Source organism: Ahaetulla prasina, chromosome 2 (genome assembly GCF_028640845.1).
Source record: "Ahaetulla prasina isolate Xishuangbanna chromosome 2, ASM2864084v1, whole genome shotgun sequence".
Classification (NCBI taxonomy): Eukaryota; Metazoa; Chordata; class Lepidosauria; order Squamata; family Colubridae; genus Ahaetulla; species Ahaetulla prasina.
Genome location: NC_080540.1, coordinates 233,234,978 through 233,251,421, shown reverse-complemented (window position 1 = coordinate 233,251,421; position 16,444 = coordinate 233,234,978). Strand labels below are relative to the sequence as shown.

The window sequence follows — 16,444 nt, the reverse complement described above, 5'->3', positions numbered from 1 at the left end:
AAAGGGAGGTACGAAGGGACAGGGAGAGAGAGAGAGAGGAGATTTTTGATGCTCTCTGCCAACTTCCCACAAGAAAACTCAATGGGGAAGCCAGCAGGACGTTGGAAGTTGTTCTGGCTCCCACTTGTTTTTTGCCCAGTAATAGTCATTCTGTTTTTCTGTTTAGGTAAGGAAATATCTCTGGAATGATGACCCAACTAGGTAAGAGTTGTCTAGTGATAGTTTAAACTGCTACAGTAGTGCCTAAACCTATGACCATCTTGTTAACACAAATTAACAAATTAGATTTTTACAAGTTAATGAATTGAGCTGCTTATATCAACACAACCAGTGCATTTTACCAGTGAAACATATTGTTTAGTGAATTCAAACACAGAAGCTATCTGCAAGCCCAATTACTATGGTTGTTTTTTTTAAAAAAAACCTGTTGAGAAGCTATTAAGGAGTGTTAAAAAAGAGAAAATGAAGAGAAGCCATAATATTGGTGAAATGAAAGATGGGAAGCGAAAGATAAATAATAATTTAAACTTTTAAAACATATACACTATACGTAAAAATAACCAGAATATGCAGAGAGAGTTTGCTAGAAATAATTAGCTTCATTATTCAATTTTAAAATCTCCTTAGTAGTTTGCAAAGCATAATGGAGAAACAGGCATTTTTAGATCATCTGAAGCATTTCAATACCTCAATATTTTCATTTGTGGTGTTGAGAGACCTCTAGTGGTGGCATGGGAAAAATATTTAGGTTTGGTTTTTTTAACAAAAATGTAGCATGCTCTTGCTGTTTCCTAAAGCAGTCAAACCACCATTCTTATAGCTTCTAACCTTTTAAAGATATAATGTACAATATCTAAGTAGATTATTTAGTAACACTTTAAGAAAACATTTTTTATGCTAAATATATCAGTTGTAAATTTACCTGAAGTGGGGATGTTGTGACTTTTTAAAGAATTTTCTTTCCAAAGTATAGGTATGTTGGTGTATTAGAAAGATTTTCAATAACAGACTTATTCTTTCAGATTCCTGTGGGTTAATGTAATATTTTCAATCCCTGCCTCTGACTTTGTTTATAGTGACTTAAAAGCATTTAACCATATGTATGTTACTGTTTTTTGTTTTTGATAGGGACACGGTGGCTCAGGGGCTAGGACGTTGAGCTTGTTGATCAAAAGGTCGGCAGCTCAGCGGTTCGAATCCCTGGTGCTGCTGTGTAACAGGGTGAGCTCCTGTTACTTGTCCCAGCTTCTGCCAACCTAGCAGTTTCGAAAGCACGTAAAAATGCAAGTAGAAAAAATAGGGACCATCTTTGGTGGGAAGGTAACAGCGTTCCGTGCGCCTTTGGTGTCTAGTCATGCCGGCCACATGACCACGGAGACGTCTTCGGACAGTGCTGGCTCTTCGGCTTTGAAACGGAGATGAGCACCGCCCCCTAGAGTCGGCAACGACTAGCATGTATGTGCGAGGGGAACCTTTACCATGTTACTGTTTATATAAAAATTAAAATTTTGTGGCTGTGCTTCAGGGCATCTCAGGGATGAAATCCAGCGGGTTCTGACAGGTTCTGGAGAACCAGTAGTGGAAATTTTGAATAGTTTGGAGAACCGGCAAATACCACCTCTGGCTGGCCTCCGAGTGGGGTGGGAATGGAGATTTTGCAATGTCCTTTCCCCAGGAGTGGGGAAGGAATGGAGATTCTGTAGTATCTTTCCCCTGCCATGCCCACCAAGCCACATCATGCCCACCAAGCCACGCCCACAGAACCGGTAGTAAAACAATTTGAATTTCACCAATGGGCCATCTCCTTATTTACAGATACTATATTTGCTACTTTTTGGATAGGCCTATGTGTGTGTCAGTTGATATTGGCATGAAGGAATAAAATCTCCCTTCCCTTTAAAAATTTGCCACTTTCTCCATGTTGCTTAATTATTTTTTTCCTTTCTTGCAGGTACAGGAGAGAGTGGGAAAAGTACATTTATCAAGCAGATGAAGATAATTCATGGATCAGGCTTTTCAGAAGAAGAGCGGAAAAGTTACACAAAACTGGTTTATCATAACATATATTCTGCTATGCAAGCTATGGTGAGCGCTATGGATGCTTTACAAATACCATACTCATCTGAACAAAGCAAGGTATATTACTGCCCATACATTGAAATCACTTCTGCTATTTATTGTATAAATTGGATTAAGTAAAAATGCTCTGGTATAAATCCATTCAGTCAATCTGGGTAGGGCATGATCATTTAATGTGTAGGTATGTAATAGCTGGAAATATGTAGTGATTCTATGGATTCTAACCAAGAATTTCAACCTTATGCTAAAACATGTATTATTTCACAGTGTGATATGTTATATGTACATATGCAAAGGAGGCTGCATTAAGGTCACCAGATCTGGATTGCAAAAATCTGGACCATCATTAGAAGACATTCTAGTAGTAGTAGACATTGGAAGTAGATATTCCAATGCATCATTCTTTGCCATACTGTTGTTTATAATCAGTCTGTGCAATTTTCTTGCAACAGCTAACTAGGTGGTGTTGAAGATGCAAGTAGGAGTGAGTCTTACATCAGCCTTCACTCATTGGTTCATTTTCCCCAGTGGGAAAATGAACAAGTGCCAGTAGCTGACAGGCTGGACAGCTCCTGGTAAAAGGAGCTGTAGCCTCGGACAGTCTTAGTTCATAGTTATTTTTGTTGTTCCTGTTGCCTGAAATAAACAGTTGTTTTACTTCACCATGATCGTCCTGCCTTTCTGTTCATGTCCGGACCTAACAGGTGGTCCACCGTTTCTTCAGCTTCTTTGCAGAGGCGGCATTTCCTGTCTGTTGTTGTCTTCTCAATTTTGATGTTGTATGTATTTGTTATGAAGGTTTGGTCTTGTGCAGCCACAATTAGTCTCTCTGTCTCTTTCTTCAACTTTCCTGCTTTTAGTTGTTGCCAGGTTTTATTATTATCTGTTTTGCTTGGTAGTTTTTATATACCATGCAAGGCTTTTGGTCTCTCCAATACTCAGTAACCCTTCATGGTATATTAGCTTCGTTGCATCTTCACCACTGTCCTTCAGATATTCTTCCAATGTCCTTTTTTATTCTTCAACTCTCTAGTGTGCTTAAAACATTCCATGCCCATTTGTTTTCCTTGGTAAGTAGGAAATGATATTGTCATTGTATGGATGAAGGGTATGATTTATAGTCATCATGTTTCTGGCCTTTCTAGCCAGACCTTTTTAATTTAGCTTGAGCTTAATCCACTACTCCAGCTGTATATCTAATGACTGGAATTGCCAGGGTTTTAATTGCCTTGATATTATTTCTGCCACTGTGTTTGGACTTTAAGATTTCCTTCCTGCCGATAGTTCATTTTAGCCTTCTTCTTGGCTTCAGTATGCTTGTTGTTGTCAGCCTGAAGGATATCCAGGTATTTGTAACCATCGTCTTCATCCAGACACTTGATGTTATTTCCATAGGGTATCTTGATTCCTTCAGTTTTACTCTATTGATCTTTTGTCCCTCTGCTGTTTGAGTAGTTTCCTTTGTGCGCAGGTGGAGCACAAAGCTTGTTTTCAACTAGATGTTGCAGGACTGCATCAGCCATCACACCAGTTAGCAATTTGAAAGTTGTTAATAAGCAAGTAATTAGTTAGTTGGTGCTGCCCTTTTTTGGATCTTTCATTATCAGGTAGGTTTCATCAAATGTTGACCAATCTTTAATTCCACTTCCTTGGACTATGTTGTTAAACTACTTGGCAACCACTTGGTCGGGTAGCAACGGGAAAATTTCCTGGAAAAGAAATTCAGATACCTTGACATTAGCAAGGTGAATTTATCTGATTACAGGAGCCATGGATGCACCATTGGGAGACTTGGAAGTGCCAGGTTGGGTACAGATGGTTCTGAAGAAAGTCGATGTGGCCATAAACACTTGTCACCAATTTGATACTCACATATTCCGTTGTTGGATATATGTATCTCTACAGAATCTAGCTAGAGAATCTAGCCTATTTGATCATTCCTTCCCATCCTTTTATGGCTCACTCTGCAAGATAGTATAATGTAAATATATATACCTGACTAAAACAAAGAGACCTATGACTTAGTAATGTAAAGTGCTGTTAGGCAAAATTAATTAGGCATAGATTGCAAGTTATAAAGTTAAATTGATTTATTTTATTTATTTATTTATATCCTTTATAAATAAAGGGTATAAATAAATATTTCTTTTCTTCTATTTAATTTTAAATTTTTTCAGCTCTTACCCGTCTATTCCTATAGATAGCTAGTATAATCTTGTGTAATAATAGAGTTGGAGGGAAATTGTTTTTCACAAGGTGTCAAAAAGGCAAATTTCATGCTTGGGATAATTAGAAAAGAGATTGGAAATAAAATGCCAACAGGAAAATGCCCTGTGTTATGTCATCTGGAATAGTTTGTACAATTCTGGCTGATGCATTTGAAATAGAGCTGGAAAAGGTGCAGAAGAGAGCAATCAAATATCTACCTTACGAGAAAGAATATCTGGTACTTCTCAGCCTAGAAAAGGGCAACTGAGAGGGAATATTATCAAGATGTGTACAATCATGGATAGCAGTAGGGGAAGGGTGAGAGAACCTGGGGGTGGAGTTAAAAGAGGGATCAACCTACAATCTCTGTGTAGCTATAAGTGAGCTAAGTCCAATCCCGCCCCCTTTGAATTCCATTGACCCTTATCTAACTCCTACCAGCTGCTGGCCTTATTTGAGAAGATTCCTGTGCATAGGCATGAGTAAAAATAAATCAGTTTAATTGGACCTTCCAATGTGGACATGTTCTCTCACACCTGACAATGGTTTGGAGGAAGATAAGGAGAAGTTCTTTTCTGTCAGTCTCTCTTGAAAGACTAGATTCAAGAATCACATAAGGAAGTTGTTAGAAGGAGATTTGGATGAGACAGAATAAAGCACTTCTTCACAGAATGCATAATCAACCCTGGAATTTATAGCTGTAAGACATTTTTGCACGGCTTTACAGAGAAGTTGATTAGACATGAAGTTTCAGTGTTATCTCTGAGTTGGGTGCAGTACGCCTCCAAATATACCCATTGAAGATGAATAATCACAGGAGTCTGTCATCTCTCACTTGTTGCACTTCAGAAGTGTCTGATTCAGGGGTGGGTTCTACTTACCTTTACTACCGGCTTGCATTGTGCCCATGCACGCACGCTCTGCTCGCGTGTGCACGCACTCTTCTGCACATGCACAGAAGCTTCTGCGTATGTGCAGATCACTTTTGATGACGTTTGGGTCAGTGGGTGAAGCCTCCCGCCGATTTTACTACCGGTTCTATAGAACGGGTCCGAACCAGGGGCAACCCACCACTGGTCTGATTGGTCATTGTAAGAAGCAGTGTTCTTACATCACCTGGCAGCTTTTCAGGGTATGGAGAATACAAGTCTCATATGAGACTCAGATTGGTTGAATGGTTAAGGTATTGGGCTAGAAGCTGGGAGAGCCTGGTTCAAGTCATCACTTAAACGTGGAAGTCAGTTGGATGACCTTGTACCAGTCCCAAGTTGGGGTCACCACAACTCAGCATCAGTCATCTGCAACACATGGGCTGAAAAACAAAATCCATTGCCACAAGAAGTGTCGAGGAGCTTCTGGGTAAAATTAGGTGGGTGCAGTGAAAAACAAGCAGCCCTGCCAACTAAATGAGACAAACAATAAAAGTGTGATGGCTTCATAATTTGGCTTTTCAATAAAAATAGAATCTGGTTAGGAGAGATGATAGCTTTTGTTCACTCCTTTTACTATGTTTGCATTTTTAATTGGGTTTTAATTGCATTGTTTTTGTTTTATATTAGTTTCCTGTGGATTGAATGTCACACAGAAAAAAAAAAAGAACTATTTTCTGTTGCCTCAAAATGCAGGATGTGGAATAATACCTTTCAGTTAGCAGCAGGCAAAGTCTTCTTCAGTCTTAGAAATAAATCATTATGGTAAGAGTTAATGCATAGTAGAAATAATTTTGGGCTTTTGGGCTTTAAGGAGAAGCAGGACAGCCATTTAATTTCTATTCCTGAACTGCAGAGGGAATTGGCTTGTTCGGTTGTCTGTAGTGCTACTTCCAGTTCTGCAACCCAGACATAATCGAATCCCTGCCTGTGGCCAAATCCTCCAGTGATTCTCATAACTTTGTTTTCTAGGCTGCTATCATTGCATTTAAGGAAGAGTCTAGAATAGTCCAGTCTAGAGAGGAAAATGTCGTCAGAAATGGCATGGGATTGAAGGAGAAGTTCAATTTCCTTGCTGTTATTAGTTTGCTTTCCAAAAATACCTTATCTATATAGGTAATGTTTGACTTATGATCAGTCACTTAGCAAGCGAGATTATGATAGACCCCCCCACCCCCAGTTTTGAAGTTATGGCCATTACAATAACCCATGGACATTTGCTGTTACGAATGTCACCAATCACATACTTAAACTGCAGGGACACCCACCTATCCCTCCTATTTCCCCCCCCCCATCCTGCCCTGCCAGGTCCCTTCAGGTCTTGGATATTTGTGTCCCCCTGCCCGAGTCCCTGTAGGCCTTGAACTGGTTTTCCATACCAACAGGGCCCAGGCCTTCTCCCCACCTCCTCCCCCCCCACTCCCTGTCACCAATCATACACTTAAACCTTTTAAAAGTCTCAGAGCTCCAGACTTCGCATTAGGGAAGAAGGGCAGGCCGTTCTGCCCCTCAATATCTTTGGGCCATGTAGTTGTGTCCTGATGCCAAAGGAATCAGGCTTTATTTGCAAAAAACAGAATTTTAAGTGGTGTTCCGCCAAGTGGCTTAAAAAAAAGCCTGAATTGCATTAATGTTCCTATTTATTGGAATGCAAAGTTGAATTACTCAAGAGATGTCAGGATTTGCAAAAGCCTTTGCGCATTTATTCTTTTGAATTAAAATATGGATGAAATCAATATTTACATTTGTTTGGCATTTTAAAGTCCCTGTTTTTCAACTTTCTCTACTTTAGACTGAGTTTCTGCATAGTAGTCTCAGAGTGTTGATTCTCTCAAACATAGTGAAAGCTAATATTAAAAAGCATTTACCACTAGGCATTGTTGGGCTACTGTATTCTCAGCAATAATTTCTATTCCACTTCAAAGAAGTCTCTTAAGCAGAAACTACTTTTATGTAATCTTTTTCAGACCTTTTTATGTAGCCTTGGTCAAGCTCAGATTAGAAATTTGATCGCCCAACAATTATTCTGAACTGAGTTACAGTTTAATTTGAACCAACTGCCCAGTTTTTGTAGGGTAGTAAAAACTCTTAATCCAAGAGGCATGGCTCCCTACAATTTGCCCTCTGGCCAATTCCAACTATTTTTGGGTTTTTACCAGATCCCACTGTAATGCCCTTCCTTCAGCACTATTATGAGATACATACGGGAGTCTCCCCCTGGCTCATTGCTTGTGGTCTTGTGGTGATCAATAACATACACCTTTATATTGCAGGAGTTATAGAACATTGCACCAAAGTCTTATTTCCCCCCATCTAGCAGCAATCCCAGGCAGTCAGACAATTTCTATGTCTATTTTCTAGTTGCTGATAAAGGTTTATTTATACAACCTACAATGTTGTTGTAAAGTTTTGTTATTTAGCATCGAAGCGTTCACAGGATGATTTAAGATGGATTGTTGTATATGCTATTTCTGTTTATCTATTTTGGCTTTCTTTTCTTTCCGTTTCTGTTTTATTTGCTGGCCAAAAGCAGTTATAAATCACATTGAAATCGACTTGTGTGTGTGTTTGCCGTTTGAATCGCTCAAGAGAGATGTCCATCCAAAGAAAGAAGCTAATGTGTTCAAAGAAAAGGAAGGAAGATAGATTCAATTAAGACCTAAACTTATATAAACTCTTGGAAAGTATTGATTTAAACATAAATTAGATGTGGAATTTTCTCTCTATTAAACCTATCTTCTTTGTTGTGAAATATAGATCAATATTATTGTCCTCAAATATTATAGATGCTGGGTTTAGGTATAGAAGTTTTAATAATATAAATTCATGGCACACATTAGGTGGGGTTTTTTAGTTCTAATTATTTACTTAAATTCAGGCCCTTTGGCATCTGCTTTATATATTAAAGGTAGGGTTCCCCTCGCACATATGTGCTAGTCGTTCCCAAACCTAGGGGACAGTGCTCAACTCCATTTCAAAGCCGAAGAGCCAGCGCTGTCTGAAGACATCTCCATGGTCATGTGGCCGGCATGACTAAACACCAAAGGCGCACGGAACACTGTTACCTTCCCACCAAAGGTGGTCCCTATTTTTCTACTTGCATTTTTACATGCTTTTGAACTGCTAGGTTGACAGGAGCTGGGACAAGTAACGGGAGCTCACTCCGTTATGTGGCACTAAGGATTCGAACTGCTGAACTGCTGATCTTTCAATCAACAAGCTCAGCGTCTTAGCCACTGAGTCACCGCGTCCCTTTTCTTTATATATTAGGCTGGTATTATTAATCCCATGTTAGGTGGTGCGGTGTGAAATTAATTAAATAATAGAAACCACCTACAGTATTTCATCATTTTCTCCACATTACCCAGATAAAATTAGAATAATAAGCATTTTTAAGGGATTCCCTGAGATTGTTTATTAAAGCTAAAAGGAAAGAATGTCCCAATTTTAAACCATCACTCTAGAGAAGAAAGGAATGTTAAATTTCTTCATAACCACTTTTTCTGATTTGAATTGCTCCCCCAGAATAGCTGTTTTTAAAATTCATTTGGTCTGCTGTTAACATAATTCTGTGTTGCATTATTTCTTCTGGCCTTGGTTAAAGCCACAGTGGCATGTTAGATTAAGCAGGTGATCTTGATTATGTGATTTAGGATTAAATATTCAACTGGAAATTACCATAAATTCCTTTGCTAATTAGGCAAGGGAAATATGCTAAATTTTGGGGTGATTGAGAGTCAGTTCTTTAAACTTCTGTAAAAATCAGTGACTGGCCGTCACAGAATTTGTGCTATGTAAGTCAGTTAATGATGTCTTATAAATTGCGATTGTAAAGGAAGCACAGGAGTGGGTCACAGAATTTTAGTATATTTAAACTATATAGTCCTAATAAAATGTATGGGGCATGGGTTCCAGAATGAGACATGCTATCTGAGCACTATGGTGGGTAGGTAAATGGGTCTCTCCTGCTAAACAAAAACCACTAAGACTTTACAGTAATGCGCAATAGATTTTTTGTTGTCTTACTTAAGTTTTATGTGCAGTCTTAAGGTAAAGGTAAAGGTTCCCCTCGCACATATGTGCTAGTCGTTGCCAACTCTAGGGGGCGGTGCTCATCTCCGTTTCATAGCCGAAGAGCCAGCGCTGTCTGAAGACATCTCCATGGTCATGTGGCCGGCATGACTAAACACCATAGGCGCACGGAACACTGTTACCTTCCCACCAAAGGTGGTCCCTATTTTTCTACTTGCATTTTTACATGCTTTTGAACTGCTAGGTTGACAGGAGCTGGGACAAGTAACGGGAGCTCACTCCGTTATGTGGCACTAAGGATTCGAACTGCTGAACTGCTGATCTTTCAATCAACAAGCTCAGCGTCTTAGCCACTGAGTCACCGCGTCCCTTTTCTTTATATATTAGGCTGGTATTATTAATCCCATGTTAGGTGGTGCGGTGTGAAATTAATTAAATAATAGAAACCACCTACAGTATTTCATCATTTTCTCCACATTACCCAGATAAAATTAGAATAATAAGCATTTTTAAGGGATTCCCTGAGATTGTTTATTAAAGCTAAAAGGAAAGAATGTCCCAATTTTAAACCATCACTCTAGAGAAGAAAGGAATGTTAAATTTCTTCATAACCACTTTTTCTGATTTGAATTGCTCCCCCAGAATAGCTGTTTTTAAAATTCATTTGGTCTGCCCTTAACATAATTCTGTGTTGCATTATTTCTTCTGGCCTTGGTTAAAGCCACAGTGGCATGTTAGATTAAGCAGGTGATCTTGATTATGTGATTTAGGATTAAATATTCAACTGGAAATTACCATAAATTCCTTTGCTAATTAGGCAAGGGAAATATGCTAAATTTTGGGGTGATTGAGAGTCAGTTCTTTAAACTTCTGTAAAAATCAGTGACTGGCCATCACAGAATTTGTGCTATGTAAGTCAGTTAATGATGTCTTATAAATTGCGATTGTAAAGGAAGCACAGGAGTGGGTCACAGAATTTTAGTATATTTAATCTATACAGTCCTAATAAAATGTATGGGGCATGGGTTCCAGAATGAGACATGCTATCTGAGCACTATGGTGGGTAGGTAAATGGGTCTCTCCTGCTAAACAAAAACCACTAAGACTTTACAGTAATGCGCAATAGATTTTTTGTTGTCTTACTTAAGTTTTATGTGCAGTCTTAAGGTAAAGGTAAAGGTTCCCCTCGCACATATGTGCTAGTCGTTGCCAACTCTAGGGGGCGGTGCTCATCTCCGTTTCATAGCCGAAGAGCCAGCGCTGTCCAAAGACATCTCCGTGGTCATGTGGCCGGCATGACTCAACGCCAAAGGCACACGGAACGCTGTTACCTTCCCACCAAAGGTGGTCCCTATTTTTTCTACTTGCATTTTTACGTGCTTTCGAAACTGCTAGGTTGGCAGAAGCTGGGACAAGTAATGGGAGCTCACTCCGTTACACGGCAGCACTAGGGATTCGAACCGCTGAGCTGCCGACCTTTCGATCGACAAGCTCAATGTCCTAGCCCCTGAGCCACCATGTCCCTTCATGTGCGGTCTTAGGATCATCCAAATAAGGTAGAAAGGGTTTCATTTCCTGATTTGATACAGCTACTGAATATTCTTTCCCCCAGAGAGGACATGAATTGGTTTCATAAACCTAGATGATGAGGTAGGATCAAAGAGGAAGGATTGTTATCTATTTAAGGTGAAAGATACAACTCTGGACATGTTCCATTCTTATTTTATCTATGTAGCTTCATGTCCTATCTCTTACCGGAACAACTAATAAATTATAATCTGTTATAATAGCTGATAGGTAGCAGTGCAGGGAGGAAGTGATGGAGGAGGAAGCGGAAAAGAGGAGTCAGTGAGAACAGGAATCACTTTAATTTGAAGATGGTACAAGTCTGCCCACTGTAGGATAACCAAAACCATCTTACTTTACAATTCATTCAGTTTTCTTGAATTTTTCTTTGGTGCTTTGTACAGGAGTTCAAAATGGCATACATTCCATTCCATCCTCCACTTTTCCCCTACATCAAAGACCCTGTGATGAGATCCATGCAGGATGTTGAGAACTTGGCAGTCATTATAGCCTAGTTTTTCCTACCGGAGCTCACTAATTTGGCTTAATTATTCTCCATTGTGGAATTATTATTGCACATGGAATTATTTCCTGTGGGGAAAAAAATACAGATATTTTGAACAAGCAAAATATAGCTCTAAAGCACTGACTTTGGAATTATCCCATCAAAAATTGGAAGGGTTACAGATGTTTGTTTTCTCAGGTTTGCTCATGGGAAAATGTATACCATACATGCATGCTGGATAGACACACAAGCAGACTCTTCCCTTTCTAATTTCCACCTGATACATTTCCAGTTCATCTGTTGCCTTCTGTTCTTCAAACCTCATGGGGGCTCTCATTTTTTGAGGATTTTATCAATTGCATCCCACCCCATTTTCCAAGTAAATTACAATTACCTTGGTCCTCTGCATATTATTTTTCAGATCTGTCCCCCTCATTGAATTGCACTTACCATTGTTTTACAAATTGCTGCAAGACATTCTGGACATGAAAACAACATTGTCTGCATGCAAAAGTACACGCATATTCATATCTCCAGCCAACACACTTGTAACAGTACAATAATAATTCCTTATATGTTTATCCATAGACATAGGTGCCTTCCCTCTCCTATCCTAAGACTCATTTCAAATTCCTTTTCAGGCCTCATTTTTGCTTCCAAAGAAGTTGCTTCTTTCATTTTGTGATTTAATTACCTTATCTGTCCCGCTCCCCCCGCCATTTACCTTCCCGTCCTGTTTCCTCTGTTCTGCTGTTTACATACTCTGGACATTAGATTCTTAGAAGCCAAGTACCATAATTTCCTTGCTTTTTCTGGCAAACCTCCATCACAAATTGTAGGGCTTTCTTCAATCTCCCAGCTTTATTGCAACACTCTGGGATCCCCATGGTCATGTGATCAAAATTTGGATGCTTGGCAACTGGCATGTATTTATGACAGTTGCAGTGTCCCGACGGCTCATATGATCTCTTTTGTGATTTTCTGAAAAGCAAAGTCAATGGGGAAGCCAGATTCACTTACAAACCATATTACTAACTTAACAACTTCAGTGGGTCACTTAACAATTGTGGCAAGAAAGATTGTAAGATGGTACAAAATTCACTTAACAAATGTCTTGTTTAGTAACAGAGATTTTTGGCTCATTTGTGCTCATAAGTCAAGGACTAGCAATAGCACTTAGTTTTATATACCACTTCACAGTGCTTTACAACCCTCTCTAAGCAGTTTACAGACTCAGCATATTGCCTCCAACAATCTGGGCCCACATTTTACCGACTTCAGAAGGATGGAAAGCGGAGTCAACCTTGAGCCAGTGAGACTCAAATTGCCAAACTGTTGGCAGCTGGCAGTCAGCAGAAGTAGCCTGCAGTACTGCATTCTAACCACTGTGCCACCATGGCCACCACGACTACCTGTATTGCAGAACATGAGAGAACATGGCATCAGCAATGTTCTGGGTATGGGAAGATGAGGGGAGAATAGAGAAGGGGTTGAATATTAAAGTCAGTCAGTAGGGTGAATATAGAGCAAAGCCCATGGCATCATCTATGATGGCTACTTCATTTTGGAAACAATACAAAGTGCTAACATTTATAACATAATAAAAAGGAGACTGACTGAAATAAAATAATTTTAAATTCTTTTTGAACCTAATTCAAGCCAGTTGATAAGTGGCTGGTATAGGTGAAACTGCATACATGGAACTGTAACTCAGGAAAGGTAAGATATTCCTAATTTAAGTATCTTAGAAGTAGCTGGGTTAGAAGAAATAATTAGGTCAGGCAGACAGTAGCATTTTGCTCTTCATTAAAGCAGTCTGATTTCTTTTTCAAGGTGTCTACTTGAATGTGGGGGAAAAAGAGATGTTGCTGATATATAAGCTTTATTAAGTTTATAAAACTTTTATAACTTTTATTCCTTAAGGTAGTTGCATTTATTTTTCAGGCTTGTACAAAGCTGCACTGGACTTTCAGGATGCCCAATGCACTTTTTCGGAATAGTTTTTGAAGCATGCACTGCCCTAGCAATTATAACTTGTTCACACTGTTCCTTTGAAAAGAGTTTCACATTTCTAGTTACCTTGAATGCCACAAACAGATTATTCCCTGAGGTTACATGTAAGTCTAATTTGCTGCCTTGGTACCCAGTTCTTTCCTGGACACACTTCATAGGCTTTAAAATGACAGATTTTTCAGCTACTCTTCTCATATCCCTTTCTCAGAGTTTTCAGAACCCTTTCTCTCTGTGAGGGACAAATTAGGTGGCAACTGAAGAGAGCTTTTTAGCAAGGAAGTTCAGGCAGGTTAGTTCCGTCCTTACGTTTGCTGCTGACAAGGAACTGTTTTGTTAATACTGGAAGCATTTTGACATCTAAGCTGATCTATTTGCTGAAGGTGGTGGTCTATATTTTCCTTTTTTCTACCTTATTTTCCCTTATAATGTTGCACGTTATCTTGTCCGCTTTATTTTCAGGCCTCTTGAAAACTGTTTTGAAATGAAAAGTGGGATAAAAACTTTAAATAAACGGTAGGGTTTTGTCAATGTCATTTATCACTTCAGCAAAAGAAGAAAGTATTTATTTATCGGTAATTCAGTGTGTGCTGGTTTCAATTGGTGATAGTAGTAAATTAAGCATTTAGATAAGCAGATTTCTAGTAGGCTTTGTATGATTTGGATACATGGGAACATCTTGGTCAAGTGCATTTTCACTTCACTCTCTCCTCAAATAGCATGGAAATGCTGTAATCAAAGAACCGATTGTGATGTGTCTCTGCTATTACTGGGTAGCAGGCATAATATCCAGCCCAGCACAGACACAGACAAAATGGCAGTGCTTAGTTACTATGGTGACCACCTTGGGTATGACTTTTCAAATAGAAATAGACTTTATAATAGAATATTTCAGTTTATGTTCCTGGAAGGAAGAGGCAGGTTTTATAAGTAAGCTGCAACCATCTTAAGTAACAATTTGTTTTACTGCAAGGTTTTTTAATTGTTTGTATTTTTCTGTACATGTTTTACTATATCAATTAGCTTTACGTTACAAACTTTACCATCTGTCGAAATAAAAGACTGCAGTTATAATACCTGTAGTAATTTTATTGAAAGCAATGGTTGTGTCAGCCTTATGAGGTAGACCAGAGCTGGAAACAGACTCCATAGGAAGACTAGAAGTATTCTTCTCATTGAGATTGGTTGCAATGCAATAATGGCATTGTACAAGACTGGTTGAAATTTACCTCCCCTTATTTTAACTTTTATCAAATAAACTAGCTTTAGAGTCCTTTCTTTTAGTTCTTAAAATGTTAATTAAAATATTGTTATACAGTTTGATCTCTCTTCAGTTCTTCTTTCTCCCATTACAAAGGCTTCTTTGAAGTTTTAACAAGCCTGTTTTGTAAATCCCTGAAAAGAGATATTATAGTTGTCTTGGCTAAGCATTTATTTATTCATTCAATTTTTTATAGCCACCCATCTCAACCAAATAACTCTGCAGTTATAATACTTGTACTAATTTTATTGAAAGCAATGGTTGTTCCGCCTTATGAGGTAGACCAGAACTGGAAACAGACTTCTGGGCAGTTTACAGTTCTAAGTACTACATCTGTATTTCCTTTTTAATTGTTAAAACTGCAGCCAACTTCTTTTGAATAGTCTGTAAAATGTTTTTATCTGAATTATTCTCTTGACTTGTCACTTGTATTTCCACTTTAAATGCCTTCTCTGTTTATAATCAACACTTTTTAATCAATATTTCTGATTCTACTATTTCTGCATCAAGCAAGATTTGTTTCACATCTGTAATTCCTTCATTAACATTGGATGATTGTCTATCCATAGGAGCATACATTATTATTGATATCGCAGTTACTAATTTCTGGCCCCATTCTTTAAAGATCTTTAATTTTTAAAAGCTGAAGCATTTTATATCATTTTATAAATTCCAATACTGATCAAAACTTTTGGCTTATACTTTTTTTGCCAGGATCTTTAATTCCCAATAGTGTCCATTTTAAATCATAATCGAATATATGATACGACTAACCATAGACAAAATAACTCCACTTCCCATAAAAAGCTGTTTATTTTATACAGTTAGCTCCAAAATCTTATAGTAAAAGTTTCAAAATTCAAAATTTTTGGAATTTTGGAATAGTAAATGCATTAGAATCAAAAGACCTAGCATGATTTTTTTATTTAAGTGAGAAATCTAGATCTTTTCATGCCTGTCAGGTTAGTTTTATTCACATAATCAAATAAAAGCTTTCATCTGTTGCCCAGTCATTTGTATAAAATTTCCAAAGTGCCTGATTTCTTCATTCCTCAAAGTCACATTCTGACTAATGCAAAAGGAATCAGAGAGTCAGCCTAGCGTAAATGGAAATGCCAAGCAATGACAAGATTTATTTTCAGTTTAGATTCATTTCTATCATGGAACATTACTGCCAAAAGGTATGCCTACACGTATGGGATTGGGTGTCAGATTTTAAGAAGATCATAGTTGCTTGTTTTTCTTTCTTTCTTTCTTTTTTGAAAAAAATATATCCAAGAAATAATTTGGGATACTGATTGTTGGGCCAGTACATTCAAATGTCACTATGTGTTACTGCTTGCTTGCTTGCTTATTTATTTAACATTTTTCCTTTCTACTTGGAGGACACTCATTATATATACGCTTATAAGTTGAGCACTGAGAAAGGAGAGGAAAAAACCCCAAAGTAATAACAATCTGTTATTGTGGTCTATTGTCTATTTAAGAGCTATGCTATTTCTAAGATACACTGAGAGCTATGTTCTTGCAGGAGTTGCTGTACTTGGAGTGAATTCTTTTTTTCCTAGTCTTCATATATCTAATTCAGAAGGTGCATTGTTACCTCCAAATTCAAGTTAGATTTTTTGTTTATCACTTTGCAGTTTAAGCAAACTTTTAATTGAACAGATAGGCATTCAATTGACGCTTTAGAAATAACAAATAGCAATAGGTAGTTTTTTTTAAGGCTGCTTTAATTAGGGTATTTATATAATCAGTGTGGAACACAGTGTCTTCCACTGTGTAACCAGTGGAACAACCTGCCTCCAGAAGTTGTGGATGCTCTAACACTGGAAGAGATTGGACAACCATTTG

General features: G+C 38.2%; 1 protein-coding gene across 5 annotated transcripts in view; it reads left to right on the top strand.

Moving 5' to 3' along the window:
- Window positions 1-16,444, top strand: part of LOC131192188 (guanine nucleotide-binding protein subunit alpha-14-like) — a 43,672-nt gene that overhangs the window by 16,078 nt on the left and 11,150 nt on the right. For 3 of the 5 annotated variants that reach the window (XM_058171117.1, XM_058171118.1, XM_058171114.1), the window contains exon 2: window positions 1,952-2,136. In XM_058171117.1, coding sequence (XP_058027100.1) covers window positions 1,990-2,136 — 147 coding nt within the window. In that variant the 5' untranslated portion in view covers window positions 1,952-1,989. Of the gene's footprint in view, window positions 1-166; window positions 202-1,951; window positions 2,137-16,444 lie in introns of all 5 variants that reach the window. The other 2 variants (XM_058171116.1, XM_058171115.1) reach the window with 2 other exon arrangements.